Raw genomic sequence first — 16,249 nt, 5'->3', positions numbered from 1 at the left:
GTTTCCTGCATGAGTTGGCAATTTCGTTGGCAAAGTCTTATATGGAATAACGTAAACAAGGCCCAAGAAATGAACTATCTCTGGCGCTGCTTTCGAAACTCTCAAGTAAGAATATCCCCGTTATTAATGATAATGATGCTGGCCCATAAAAAAAAAAACAAAAAACTGATAAGTCTGCGAAAAAAAACCGCGCAAGGTGTCAAAAATGCTTTCATTCTGGAGAAAACAAAAATAAGTGGACTTCGTCATTCTCTTTTTCATGTAAAAAGCCGTGCTGTAATGACAAACATGCCAAAAATGTTTGCATAGATTGCATAAATAACACCTAAACATGTAAACTCTTAAAAAATACTTGCATATAATGTAGCAATAAAAATAAACATATTAAAACTCTAAAGTAAGATTTTGTAATAAATCAGGTTTTCCTATGAACTATAGTATGTATCAAAAATGATACATGGCTTCATTTATGAATTATTTTTTAAGCTCGATCTACGGTTAAACTTCAACTTGATTTTATTTTATTTCCTATATTTCGTTACGCTTAAAATGTCATGTCGTTTGTTTTTTTTGAATGTTCGTTAAAAACAAATTTTAATTAACATTTGCATTATTGTAGTGTTGTGCGGTTTATACTTAGTGTATGTGTTAAAAATGCAGCACCTGAAGCGTTGTTTTTTATGTGGTGTTAAATATAATGCAGACATCACTAATTTTTTTAACGTGCCTCAATGCCCTTGGCGTAAGGAGCGTTGGGAAAGCAGCTTTGGGGTAGAGCTGCAGCGAAATGCCTTGCTGTGCGTTAAGCATTTTAAAGCAGCAGATTTCATAAATGCACCAGGAGGTACAGGAAAGGCACGTTTGATGCCAAGTGCTCTTCCTATGACCCTTATGCCGGAAAGTCCTTCCAACAACACTGCAACTCATAAATCAAGTTGTGAAAGCTTAATAAATGATCGCGCTTATTTGTGTTCCGTCGTTTTATTGATTGCCCAACGTTATGCCTAGTACATATATCGCTTTATACATACATTTGTATATTATACAAAATTAAAACAGGTACTATAAATATAAACTTTCAATGTATAAAAAAATGGAAAAGAACATACAAATTAACAAATTTTAACTAAAGAAAATAAATAAATAAATACAAAACTTCAAATTTACTTAAAAACGTCAACCAGCGAAATGTAATTTTTTTATTTTTCTTTACACACGCTCATTTTTATTTTTACTCTCCCGAAAACTTTGACTTTTGTAGGTTTGATGTCAATTTGGCTTCTACCTGTTTTTATTGTACCATGAAGTGATGTAGCAAAAGGTGTCTTAGATTTGACTTATCGTAGTGTTTGGGGAAAATTATTTGGACAGCCCGAGAGGAAAGAAGAAGATACACCTTCTATAGCAAAGGAATCAATGATGCGTACACGTATATGATAAAAAGCGTGATGGCTTCACTGTTGCGCTCGCACCAAATGGTAGACTGGCTGTCGTAACTGATAACTTAGATCGTCTTCTTCTTTTCGACCTGCAACGTGGAATAGCGTTACGTGTATGGAAGGGCTATCGAGACGCTCAATTTGCGTTTGTGCCTGTAAAAGAACGTTCACTGAAAGGAGTACAAACACAACATCGAAAAGCACAGTTTCTCGTTATATATGCGCCACGTTTGGGTTGTTTGGAGATCTGGGCATTGCAAAATGGTCCAAAAGTTGCCGCACTCACGGTTACCAAAAATGGACAATTAGCATACAATACACATGGTTTAATGGGTGAGTAACGAGGAGAAAAAAATATCTAACTGAATATATTTACTTTGTTTTCATGTCTAATTTTTTAGGCGTACCACCAGGCATGAAGGTGAAATCATCCTCACCGAATTATTGCTTGTTTTTAGATCCCAGCGATAGTAGCGTCAAAGAGATGCAAATACCCTTCCATTTTGCGCTAAGTGAGACCAACTCGAAAACTTCACGCAATGTACACTTGTTTCGTCAGCTCAAGAATCTTTTGCGAGAAGGTGAAACTTCTACTAGCATGGACGAAATTACCCAAGTAGCCGCAGGCTTTCAAACGATCGAAGTACGCCAGCAATGCCTTGAGATGTTAAAGAAAAATAAGCAGTTAAAACCCCATATATTTCAAAAAATTGTATCCGCCTTTGCCGACTCATTATGCACAGAAACGCAAGAGGAGGACGGCGACGTAAATGCAGAGCACGGTAGTTTTAAAATTGTGGTTGATAATTACAAACGGCTCGCAGAATTTTATTTAACAATGAAGCGGCCAAGCGAAGCAGAATTCGATGACTATTTAGAATTAGATGATTGTGATTTGGTAACTATCAACCAAGTCGTTTTATTACTGGGCGACAAATGTGCACAACCAACCCAAAGCGATATCGACGAAGGTGCTCATTTTAGTGGAAGGGTGACGTTTCAAGAGCGGTGTCAGGAAGATGGTGACTTTGTTGACTTTTTAAGCATTTTTCAAGTTGATATTGAGGATAAATTACCGCTCCTACGCGAAAAAATCGAAAGCTTTGGCTATATAAGTGGGCGGCTTTTTAGGGAATTTTTCGAAAGCGGTTTGTGCTTTGAAGAGTTAAAATCGGCAGCGGTTAAAGCCAAAATACCTGCTGAAGATTTGATGGTTTTAGCGCTACACTTTTGGATGGAGAAGCCATTCCGATATCAAAACTGGTAAGTACAGCTAGAAGGCAGGTTTAGTATTATTAAACTTTACAACACTATTTACTTACTTTTCAGTGATGAAGTTATTGCTGATATGACACGGCTGGCAGCTATGATAAAAGCTTTGTGCGAATTAGCAGGCGATCGTGTCTACGACTACGCATACAATGCCATCTCACAGTGGTGGCAGGATGTGCGTGAAATACTTTTGGAAAGTCCCAAATCACTTGGCTTACTTGCGGCCATTGTGTGTAAGTCAGTGGCAGCCAAACTTCGACGGGGCTTTAAAGAAGTACGATAAACAGTTGTGATATTGAATTGTTTGATATTTTATTTAATATCTTTTTCTTTTTAAAAATTATAAGGGCTCTTGCGACGAGGGTTCGCAGGCAGAGGAAGAAGAAAAGTGGGAACAAATCTCACACGATCAAGCACAATGGGGTTTACTCATCGGTAAATTGGAAGATATTTCAATATTAGGCGCCACTGTAGAGTAAGTGCATAAAATGTATACATATGAACAGTTTTGTGATGCATACGTAAACTATTGACATTATTTCAGGCATCCAATACAAAGTACTGAACCCGTTATGCCCGAACTACCATATAAACCACCACATTGTAGTTTAAAATTTATTGTCAACGGGGGCAAAGGCATTGTCACGGATCTTACTGCCCAATGGTTGATCAACTCACGCATACATCCTTTGAAAATTCTTGAAACCGAAGTAGTACTAGTAGACGAGATTGGTGTGCAAGAGAGAAGTCAGACTCCAACTAATACGAATACAATCGAAGACAACGAGGAGTTAGCTATTAATGTAGGTGGGGGCGATCAATGCTTGTCAGACAAGAAGGTAGCAGTCGAGTCCACAGATGATCCAGTATTAAAAAAATTGGCACTTCTGCGCGAACATTTTCCATTTAGTTTGGAATCGGGTATGCTGCTCAGTCTTATGTCATGGCAGTATATTAGGCCGGGTCGATTTGTGGGGAGGCAAAAAAATCGCCCATTGCTCTGTGAAAATCATATTCTAGGGATCAAAATAAGAAACTTTGCCGAAGGAACCATACCTCTAAAACGAATTCTGATGTCCCCCAATTTGGGTCGAACTTTTGGGTAGGGGCAAATTTTGAAAAATCCCACTTTGACCCATTTAGAGTGCTCCAATCGAGTCCAAATGTATGACCGACCCCCACTTACTTTGGAGGTCCGACCCACCGATGCCAGTGGCACACCCCCTGGAACCCCCCTGGTGGTTCACCATACAAACATTTCAAAAAATCGCCGGTTTTGCACTTTACATGAAAAAATCAGCGAAATGCCTATGTTTTTTCTTTTTGGAGTTTATTTTTCTCTTTAGAAATCTATTTAGTCAGAACATATGTAAATGAAAAAATGAATTTAACTTAGTAATAGTGTTGGGCATAAATGTGGCAGCATTATCATCCGACTTACACTGTGGCAACGCCCACAACAGTAAGTGGAGTTGGTTGTCAAACGCCGTCATGAGCGGATCGTCGTATACATAATCGCAATAATAATAATAATATTAGTTCTAAGCGCCTCATTTACATAAATTATATATTATTTTACCCGTGTACAAATAAACGTGCAAACGTCACGAAAAAAATAAATAAATACCAAAAACCCGACAGTGGCGACGAGGATTTTAAAGTCTTCACGCGAGCAAATCTAAAAACGCAAAAAAAAAATTATTCGCGTTCGTATTTAATCGCAAAAGGAAGCACTTTTCACGCAAAGAAATCGGTATACGGAAATTTTCCACAAGACCTCGAAGCTGGAGAAAATAAAATTTTTCCAGCAAAGCCCTAGCGCTCCAGCAAACGGCATTAGAAAGCGTGGTTTCAAAAATTCTAATTCAGCAGCAAGAGGCGGCTGCACAACAACAAGATAGCATCGAAAAGTTAACAAGAATCCTCCAAGCGCAATCAAATTTTACAAGTGCACCACAACAGCACGTTCCAAGCGGTCAGCAAGAAACGTTGATGGATGTAATATGTAAAAACATTCAAGAGTTTCGTTATGACCCAGATTCAAACCAAATTTTTACGAGTTGGTACAGCCGCTATGAGGAACATTTTACAACTGATGCTCAGTCGCTATCAGACTCCCAGAAAACAAGCATACTATTGCGCAAACTCAGTCTACCAGTGTATGAACGATATGCAGATTTTATACTACCGAAGAAGCCGAAAGAACTCAACTTTAGCAACACTGTAAAGCAACTTCAATCATTATTCGACAGGCACGAATCACTTTTCAGCATGCGCTACAAATGTTTGCAAAACACCATGGACGACAGTGAAGATTTCGTGACATACTCCAGCCGTGTCAACAAATTATGTGAAAATTTCATACATGGTCAAATAAGCAGTGCCGAATTGAAGAGCCTAATATTCGTTATCGGATTGCGATCGCCAGAAAAAGCAGATATCCGCAGTAAGTTACTTCCACTAATTGACACAAACCCCGGTATATCTCTTGAGCAGCTTGTAAAAAGAAATAATTTTAGTACGATCAACGCCGTTTCATTGCACAAAAAGCAGCAAGGCGAAAACAGGGGAAAGATCTCCATACATCCGCGTTACTCAAACCAGCAGCAGGTCAAACCTAGACGCCCATGTTGGCAATGCGGAGAATTACATTTCGTCAAAGATTGCACATACGCTCATAACAAGTGCAAAGATTGCGGCAAAATAGGTCACAGAGATTGGTATTGCTCATGTTGCAGCTCACAATCATCGAACAAAAATACACAGCGCGTATCAAATCAGCGCTCATCAGGTAGTTTTCGCCGTTCCAACACACAAGAAGAATTTTCGTACGAAAGTCATCGCAGCTACAGCGAGAGTCAATTGCGTACACAATCATATGCCCCAACGAAAGTATATCACGGTAGAAATAAAGTCAAATAAGCTAAAATTACAATTTGACACAGCAGCCGACATCACAATTATATCGAGAGGAAATTGGGAAAAGCTTGGCAGCCCAAAATTGTATCAATCCAGTCGGGTTGCATCTTGTGCACTGAAGCAACGCATTCCTATTATCGGTGAATTTAGTCCAACAATACAACATAAAGAGGTCTCACATAAGAGCAGCATTTTCGTATCTAGTCTTCCAAATCTAAATGTTTTTGGAATCGACTTGATTAACAAATTTGGATACTGGGACAAACCCATAAGTTCAATCTGCAACACAGTTACAGCAGCAGCAAATAAAAATGAAGCTTTTAAAATCAACAAAGATGAACTTTTCACGGCTATTAACAAGCAGTTTCCAACGGTGGTACAAAATTCTACAGGACATTGCACTAAATTTAAGGTTAACTTGGAAGTTAAACAAAACTCAACTCCAGTTTTCAGGCCAAAACGACCGGTTCCGTATGCAGCACTTTCAGCAGTAGAGAAAGAGTTAAACCGTCTACAAGAAGCTGATATCATCACGCCAATCACGCACTCAGAGTGGGCAGCACCGATAGTTGTACGTAAACCGAATAAACATATTCGAATTTGTGCAGATTACTCCACCGGGTTAAATGACTGTATGGAGCCAAATTTATATCCGCTCCACACGCAGATGAAATTTTTGCAAAAATGTCAAAATGCAAAGTTTTCAGCAAAATTGACTTATCGGACGCTTATCTACAGTTTGAGATAGACGACGTGTCAAAGAAGATGCTCACTATCAACACGCATAAAGGATTATTTCAGTTCAACCGCCTTCCACCAGGTGTAACTTCAGCACCAGGCGCATTTCAAAAAGCTATGGAAACCGTTCTTTCTGGATTAGACGGAGCTATAGCCTATTTGGACGACATCATCATTGCAACGTCTACACCAGAGCAAAACTACGATTTAGTTATGCAAGTAATGAAACGCTTCCAAGAGCACAACCTTAGAATAAATTGGTCTAAATGTGAAATTTTTAGAACAACAATCAAATACCTCGGTCACATAATAGACAGTGATGGTATTCATCCTGATCCAGCAAAAATTGTCGCTATTCGGAACATGCCACGACCAACAAATGTTTCGGAGCTACGATCGTTTTTAGGAGCAATAAATTATTACGGAAAATTCATTCCTCGCATGAGTCAACTACGTCATCCATTAGATGAGTTACTCAAACTTGATGCTAAATGGATCTGGAACAACAATTGTGAAAAAGCACTCACCGAATTTAAAACAATTCTTCAGTCGGATTTGTTACTTACGCATTACGATCCTTCATTACCAATATTTGTGGCAGCTGATGCGTCTACAGTCGGAATCGGAGCACAAATTTTTCATAAAATGCAAAATGGAGCAAACAAAGTGGTACATCATAATTCGCGTACTCTCACAGCTACAGAGCAAAAATATAGCCAAATCGAAAAAGAAGCTTTAGCCTTAGTCTACGCCTGCACTAAGTTCCATAGAATGATCTATGGTCGCAAATTCACGCTTTTAACCGACCACAAACCCTTACTTGCCATTTTCGGATCAAAGAAAGGTATTCCAACTCACACAGCAAATCGTTTACAACGATGGGCATTAGTTTTGATGAGTTACGATTTCAACATTCAGTATGTCAAAACAACGGAGTTCGGAAATGTCGATGTTCTCTCACGTCTCATTGATAAACACAAAAAACACGATGAAGAATTTGTAGTAGCGCAAGTATTAGTGGAAAACGAAGTGTCAGCTATATTACAAGAAAACATCAAAAGTCTTCCAGTAACATTCAATATGATTCGAGCAGTAACCAAGTCTGACACTACGTTACAGAAGGTCAACGAATACGTACAACATGGCTGGCCAACATCAGCTAAAAACCTTCCTACTGATGTACAAGCATTTTACAATCGCAGAGACGCTATACGCAGCATTAATGATTGCCTCATGTATTTAGACAGATTTGTAATTCCATTAAAATTTCAACAACGAATTCTTAAGCAAATCCATAAAGGACACCAAGGAAGCAAACGTATGAAATCTCTAGCACGCTCGTACGTTTACTGGCCAAAAATTGACGCACAAATCGAAAATTTCGTAAAACATTGTTCAAACTGCGCAAGCGTATCCAAATCTCCAACAAAAGCAACCCTTAGTTCATGGTCAATACCAGAATGTTTCATTGGGAGAAAGTTGTCTACACCCCTCGATGCCCTAAAAAGTCACGAACCATTTTTGAAAAACAAAAACACTACGATGGAAAACGCGTTCAATAAAAAACACGGCGCGTTAACACGTGAATTTAGTAAAGGTGATAAAGTATTTGTAAAAATTTATCACAACAACAAACAATACTGGTCACCAGGCGAAGTAATCGAAAGAGTTGGGGAAAGTAGTGTACAACATCTTAATCAAGACAGCACGACGTAAAGACTTGATTCGTTCCCATGAAAATCAACGTCGTAAACGATTCATCGAAGATGACATGGCGCGTGAACCAGAAATTTTCGAAGATATTAAGCCTACGCACCATCTCACTTCCTCCCAGCAACAACGTACTGCATCACGACAGATGGGAGATGAACAACGTCCAGTGCTACGCAGATCAAACAGAACCCGTAGACGACCCAATTGTTTTGTCTAACGGAGGGGGATGTTGGGCATCACCACACAACTATAAATGTGGCAGCATTATCATCCGACTTACACTGTGGCAACGCCCACAACAGTAAGTGGAGTTGGTTGTCAAACGCCGTCATGAGCGGATCGTCGTATACATAATCGCAATATATTAAATTAGTTCTAAGCGCCTCATTTACATAAATTATATATTATTTTACCCGTGTACAAATAAACGTGCAAACGTCACGAAAAAAATAAATAAATACCAAAAACCCGACAAATAGAAAAGAAATTAAAAAAATTATTAGAAATTAGCGTTTTTACAACCCTTTTAAAACCAAGGCATCACTGTGATGCATTTGCATGTCGTAAACATAGTTGTGTGGGTTTTTTATTCAACCGTTTTAAAAAATGAAGGTATCACTGTGACACAATTGCAAATCGGAAAATTGCTTGTGTGCGTTTTTTAAGACACAGCTGCATGTCGTAAACGTACTTGTGTAGTTTTTTTATAGCACCTACTTAAGAAATGAAGGTTGTTTTTACAACCCTTTTTGTGGGTATTTTAAGGCACCTTCTTGAGAAATGCGCGTTTTTTGTAACCATTTTAACAATTAAGGTATCACTGGAATGCACCGCAACCCTTTTAAACAATGAAGGTATCACTTTGACACAATTGGAGATCGTAAAATTGCTTGTGTTGTTTTTTTAAAGCCACCACAAGACACAGCAGGTAGAATTGAAATTACCATTTCATTCTTATTACCTCGTCTCGTAGACCATATATAACGCAACAGTTTTTGTGAATGCATTAAGTCGTTGTGAAGAACTCAAAGTGTGAAGTGCTAATTTCAGATAAAAAAATATTTCAAAAAAAAAATAATAAGTGAAGTGACCATTCCAAATCAAAAAGTTTACAATGAATCCACCATCCTCTACACCGCAAGATGAAGCAACTACATCAACAACTATCGAAAACCCAATGAGTCATATACCCAAGCATGATGTTACTGTTTTTGGTGTGTCTACTGATTTAACTGATCTTAATTTACCAACCCATCTGGATATCTTGAGATATTATTTTTACTTAAGCGAACGTGCTAAAACAGAACAAAAAAAGTTTTCCCATAAATCATTCACTATTCAAGTACAAGATAAGTTGATTGGAATTTGGGAAAAACTTGGTATGGAAATAATGCTGAAAAAAAGTGTATTTAATAAATTGCTTGATAAGTATCAAGAGCAAATCAAGAGAAGAAACAACACCCAACAATTTACAGAGTATGTAAAATCTCTGGAAACAATTTTTTACATTGGAACATGTAAATGCGATTTGGAGGCAGCTCCATGTGCATGCGGCTGGGTTCCCGAACGCCTCAAAGAGTTCATGCACGATCAACATAATCAGAGAAGACTAACAATGGATGCATTTGTAATGGAAACTGAAGAGCAAGGAGCAACGTCTATGTCATCAATGCCAACATACCAAGATCCCGATGATTCAACATACGCACCGCCACCGGTTCAAGAAGATATGGATAGAAGCACAAGTTCACAATACACAGAGAGATACGATTGTTTTAACTTTGCCTTGGTATGTGACAGATTTGGTGTGCCTGACAAAGTAGCATCAGCATTGGGGACCGCTCTTTTGCAAGATTTTAAAATTAAAGATAAGCATGGGAAACCTCTCATCATGGATAAATCGAAAGTTCGCAGAGAAAAAGAAAAATGCAGACAAGAAGTGCTTCGCAAACGGTTAGATGATACCAATTTGTTAGCGTTTTCATTCGATGGCAGAAAAGATGATACTTTAACGATAGATAAAATCATCATCTTGTTATTTTGAGAGAACCCAATTCTGAATTGATTGGTTGCGTAAGACTGGAACATGAAACCGCTGAATACAAAACAACCAAATTAAATGGTTTTTTCAACGATAAAAATATATCACTGGATGCATTAATTGGAATATGCACTGACGGTGAGCCAACAAACACTGGCCCACACGGTGGAATTATACGACGATTCGAATTGCTGTTAAAAAGACCATTGCATTGGTTCGTTTGCCTTCTACACTTCAACGAACTTCCGTTTCGGCATTTGTTTGAAGCTTTGGATAAATCAACCAGCACTGGACCAAGATCGGCAACCGGAAAACTGAGCCGTCAAATCGAAACTTGTGAAACTCTTCCGGTAAGTTATTGCTATCACTCATTTATTATAATTGTCAACCATTTTTAATTATTTTATTATTATATATTTTCAGGTGGTGGACGGCTTCCAGAAAATTGAGTTGCAAAATATGCCCCCTGCTCCAGAAAAAATGGAATTTTCCACCGATTCGAAGTACTTATACGACATGGCCCATGCAATTTCTAGCGGCGTGGTTCCGGTGGATCTGGCTAACATCAAACCAGGGAAAATTGTACATTCTCGGTGGTTCACCAAGGCCGCTAGATTATTGCGATTATATGTGACAACGGAAAATCCAGATGCAAATTTAAGAATTCTGGCTGAATTTATAATTAAATGTTATGTGCCAATGTACTTCAATATCAAGTATTACAGCTCTGTCGTGTACGGCAGTGCATTATTTTTCAAGTTCATTGGTTGGTCACGATTTCTAGAACCTCGTTTACGCAAAATTGTCAATCAAGTAATTAAAGATAATTCATATTATGCGCATTCGGAAAATATCTTGTTATCAATGTTGTTTGATGATAGCAAAGAAAAGCGCGACTGTGCCATCAAGAAAATTCTACGCTATCGAACCGATGTTGACGAGCCAATGGAACTTAGAGTTTATAAAAACCAGATATAAACTTTAATTGCACAAGTTATACGGAAATGATCAATTTGAATGATATAAATATCGTATTTGAACCACCATGCACGCGAAGCATTCCGTACGATACATTGAAGGAATATTTAAATCAAGATGATCCACCGTTTAATGATCCAAAAATTCCATCACATATACAAGGAACGGAACGACATGTTCAATTGCTAGCTAGCGTTTCCAAACGGGTTATACCGGAAAATGTAGAGGCTGTTATGGCGACGACATTAGAGAGCCGTGCGAAATTGCCCAGACTTGAAAGTAAAAAAGACTTCAAACAATAATTTTTTTTAGTTTCTTTTCTATAACTCACTTAAATTAATTTTTTCATTTACATATGTTCTGACTAAATAAATTTCTTAAGAGAAAAAATAGATATTATTATAAATAAATAATAAATATTATAAATAAATAAATAAAAATAAACAGCCATTTAGCTGATTTTTTCATGTAAAGGCCAAAAATGGTGATTTTTTGAAATGATTGTATGGGGAACCCCCCAGGGGAGTTCCAGGGGGCCACTGGCATGGGTGGATCGGCCGTCCAAAGTTAGTGGGGGTCGGTCATACATTTGGACTCGATTGGAGCACTCTAAATGGGTCAAAGTGGGATTTTTCAAAATTTGCCCCTACCCAAAAGTTCGACCCAAAGTGGGGGACATCAGAATTCGTCTTAGAGGTATGGTTCCTTCGGCAAAGTTTCTTATTTTGATCCCCAGAATACGATTTTCACAGAGCAATGAGCGATTTTTAAATCGACCCGCCCTACAGTATATGGTACATTGGAGTAAAAATTTACCATGCTTGCAATATATGCGCGCTGCACTCACATGCATGTCCAACTTCAAGCCGGTAGATTATGCGTTGAAGCATGGCATTTGTTGTATGCTTTGGAATGCCACCCTTAAGTATCCACTGCAATCGACTATGAAACTAATACAAAAGGCGGGTCGTTTGCCGAAGGATAAAATGTGCCAACAGGATATCGAAATGTCTGCCGCTTTAGTGCCTGAATTTCTCGAATTAAGTTTACAATTTTTAGAACATTTCAGCAGTTCACTCGACCACAATAGCCGTGAATTGAAGTTCGAGGAGTCGCTCACGGATGGTCAGCTGCCTCTGCAGTATCTTGCGTTGCAACAGCACAATGCTATTGAAGAGTTGTTACAATTGCACTATGAGTTATGCGCTGTATTACATTTTAAGCCCATTTACAAATGTATTCGATGCCATGGCAAATAAGGCTTTCTTCAGTGATATCAATAAAGAGCTGCCTTTTGAGCTGCCAGAAACGGATTTGGTGTTGCAACAGCAACGTGAGCATTTCTTATGCAAAGTAATTACTGCCTCAATGGACTTAATACGCGAAGACTTGGAGCAGTTGTACGTGCTAGAGCATGAGGAGTGTATGAAGAAGATTATGGCATTGGCAGAAAGTTGGAAGTTGAAGAAAACGGTGCTTATACGTCAACAAGTTAGTGTTTGGTTTTGCTAAATCACCTGTATAACATTACAAAAATTGTTTTTTTTTTTTTTTAATGCAGGTAGTGGAAATGTACGCGCATGGTTACGACGTTCACGGTGAGCCGCTGTTAAAAGAGTTGCGCGACGATGAACATATTGCACGTTTGCTTCTGGAGGTAGCGGGCCGGCGCATAAATTTGATTGCGAAGGCATCGCGCGATGCCTACATGAAAATTGCGTCTGTGGGTCATGTGCTTTTGCATTTTCTCGATAGACTGGTATGTGAGACACACTTTTTTATATCTATGCTATTTATAAATTTTTTTTTTACTACATACAATAGCGCGATGCACCGAGTGGATACATTCAAATATCCGCTACTGACGGGGATGAGATTAATATCATTGCTTTAAAAAAATTAGTGACACACTGCTTCCATTTACTCTCGCAGAAAGAGCCAACCAATTATCTACATATTGCCGGCCAAATGTTTGATGCGTGTTCTTTATTTAATAATATCCCAACGGTTTTTACCCTCCATTCCCGCCCATCCGCACGAGGGGCGCAGTCCGCATGACGTACGGAACCAGTATTTTCAATTTTTGCGCCAAGTCACGATAGGCAGGAGTTTGTTAAGTGTCGAGATCTAAAACTGTTCAGCTACAGAACTAAATTCATCAGCCGATTTTATGTCTTTATTTTAATGATTCATTTATTGAGAGAGGACAGTATCGATTTCTTAATGCTGAAAAGCGGATCTGATATATCAAACGTGCTGGAATGAGAGTTAAAATCCTGGCATAAGCAACGGAGTGGGTGGTGCAATTCAAAATTAGTTTTACAAGCTTTCAGAAATAGAGGGCAAAAGTGTCTTGATACCCGGGAGGGAACATTAAGGCTAACTGCGCCAAGAAGAAGCGGACTTGAAATTGAGCCTGTTAGTAATTTAACTATAAAAATTGTACCAAGCATTTGCCTGCGGCAGTAGGAAGATTAATAAGTTTTAATCGGCTCGTATAAGATGGAAGGTTATATTGAGAATCCCAACGGAAAATTCGTAAAGCAAAAAGTAGGAATTGTTTTTGAATTGATTCTATCTTGTCTGAGTAAATTTGATACCTTGTGATTCCAAACCACCCAACCGTATTCCAGAATTGGCCTAACTAATGTTGTAAACAGGGTTTTAGTGACATAAGGGTCACAAAATTCTTTTGACCATCGTTTCACAAATGCAAGTACACCTTTAGCCTTGTTGACTGTCACATTAATATGAAGATTAAAATTAAGCTTAGGATCCATTGTGATACCAAGGTCCACTAAATTGTATACCTGTTCCAGGTTATGGTTACCTATTGTATAAGAAGTGGGATGAACAGCTCTTCGCGAGAAGCTCATTACTTTACATTTCTTAAGATTTAGAGGCATGATATTTACTTGACACCAGTAAGCCATGCTGTCTAAGTCTGATTGTAGCAAAGACCTTTCTTTAATTGAAACGTACGATTTATAAAGCTTTACATCATCTGCATACATTCAAATTTTGGAAAATTTTATATCTGTAGAAATATCGTTTATAAAAAGCAAGAACAGATCCGGGCCCAGGTGGCTACCTTGAGGGACTCCTGAAGTAACATCAATGACGTCAGAGATAGTATTTTTAAACATTACCCTTTGTGATCTATCATAGAGGTATGAAGAGATCCAACGTAGAAAATAAGGTGGAAGACCAAGAAGATCAAGTTTGTAGATGAGCAACGAATGGCACACTTTGTCAAATGCTTTACTGAAGTCAGTATATATAACATCAACAGTTTTGCTTTCACTAAATTCTTTTGAGATGTAGGATGTTAATTCGAGTAAATTTGTAGAAGTTGATTTGCCCTTGCAAAATCCATGACTATATGAAATGCTAGAAGAGATAGAATGCGTCAACTGATTTGTTATAATTGCTTCAAATAATTTAGGAATTGCAGAAAGCTTAGCTATTCCCCGGTAGTTCTCCACTGAAGATCTGCTACCGCTTTTATGTAACGGGGTTTTGAACGATTCTTTCCATATAGTTGGAAAAACGCCCTCTTTAAGAGATAAATTAAATAACGCTGTTAACGGCTCATAGAGATAATCAGAACAATTTATAAGAATACAAGTAGGGATCTGGTCAGGACCATAACTGAAGGACCGCTTTAAGGATTGCAGATAAACTACTACATCATCGGGAGATACTACTGGGATATTTATTGAGTTCATTGGACATAGTTTAAAAGGATAGTCAATGTTAGCATGTGAGTTAATGGAATAATTGGATTTAAAAAACTGAGCGAACATGTTAGAAATTGTTTGATTATCACTAGAGACGGTATTTTGATACTTCATGGCGGAAGGAAACCCACGTACATTTCGCTTGGAATTTACGAAGTCATAAAATGATTTGGGGTTATATATTATACGCCGTTTCATTTTACACAAGTAAGCTTTATAACACTTTTTGTTTAATTCAAAAAACTTATGTGAGTAAAGTGAGTACTTTACATAGTATGAGTGTAAACCGGTTTTTTTGTGTAATCTAAAATAACGCAACTTTCTGTTTTTCAAATTTCTCAGTTCTTTAGTGAACCATAACTGTGTTTGCTCTTCAGGAACATACATACGTTTAGGCACATGCTTTTCAAATAATTTATGTAAAGTAAAGTTAAAAAGTGCAACGCTTTGTTCAATATTTTCTTTAAATATAGGCCACGACAATTTAGACAGTTCTTTGCTAAGCATTTTAAAGTTGGCTTTCGAAAAATCAAAGCGAATATTTGGCTCGTATGCTTGGGTACTGCAATTTTGACCATCACTTATGTATAACTTCGTAAGATACCTCCATAGCAGGGTGGTAGACATCTTCGGTCAAAACTAGGGGATCACACTTAAAGCAGATTTAATAATTAGTTTTTTGATTCAGTGTTATGACGGGGAATATTAGCTAAGTTATTTACTTTTTTGGGCCTATATTCGAATTCACGAACGAAAGCTCCGGGGGGCCAAAAAGAACTACTAAGCAGCGCATAAAATTATCTAAATTTACGTCAATTTTAAATGAAGAAATATTTCTTTCGTAATTAAAATTAAATTTTCTGATGCTTAAGTCGACAGCTGTGATTTTTGATGAGATGTAAAGCTTTATATCGTCTCGGTAGTGTCTCTCGAAAATCTAGAAACAAAGATTGACTTCTTTGGAGGAACCACAACTAGTTTCCTCGTATCAGACTGGACAACCGGTGGAGGGGGTTGAGTTTCTGCGTTAGTAGTTGAGGATAGGGAAGGCGGTGGAGGCTTTGAAGATGATGCCACCACTTCAATGGGGGAAGGGGAAGATACTTCAAGCTCTTTATTATCCGAAGCAGATTTCGTTACACGGTCTTTTGAGGCTGAGGATTCTGATGCTGGAGGACACGGAGAGAATAAATTAATTAAGTCCGTCGGAAGATTATTCTGACGTGCAACGGCAGCAATTTCCTTAAATGGACTATGAAGACGCTTACGTTTAGACAACAACTTACAAGAGTAAGTTAGAGTGTAACATTTACCTATGAAAATTATGCACAATTCTTTTTTTTAACTAACTATATAGCTCATAAGAAATATGCATAATGTTTAATGACTTGTAATGAGTTGAAAATTTT

At 38.0% G+C, this 16,249-nt stretch overlaps 1 protein-coding gene across 1 annotated transcript; it reads left to right on the top strand.

Moving 5' to 3' along the window:
• The first annotated feature begins 731 nt into the window (after positions 1 to 731).
• On the top strand, positions 732 to 16,232 carry LOC118742012 (rab3 GTPase-activating protein regulatory subunit-like). The gene is given in 12 exon segments (XM_036473980.1): positions 732 to 742; positions 1,308 to 1,430; positions 1,432 to 1,772; positions 1,841 to 2,702; positions 2,769 to 2,985; positions 3,059 to 3,186; positions 3,256 to 3,664; positions 11,892 to 12,319; positions 12,321 to 12,591; positions 12,662 to 12,859; positions 12,925 to 13,089; positions 16,123 to 16,232. Coding segments are annotated over 12 exon segments (3,165 nt in total). The 3' UTR covers positions 16,135 to 16,232.
• The last annotated feature ends 17 nt before the right edge of the window (positions 16,233 to 16,249 follow it).

This window comes from Rhagoletis pomonella, unplaced genomic scaffold (assembly GCF_013731165.1).
Source record: "Rhagoletis pomonella isolate Grant_MI unplaced genomic scaffold, Rhpom_1.0 Rhpom_scaffold_00006, whole genome shotgun sequence".
NCBI classification, from domain to species: Eukaryota; Metazoa; Arthropoda; class Insecta; order Diptera; family Tephritidae; genus Rhagoletis; species Rhagoletis pomonella.
This window is presented reverse-complemented; position numbering and strand designations above follow the sequence as displayed.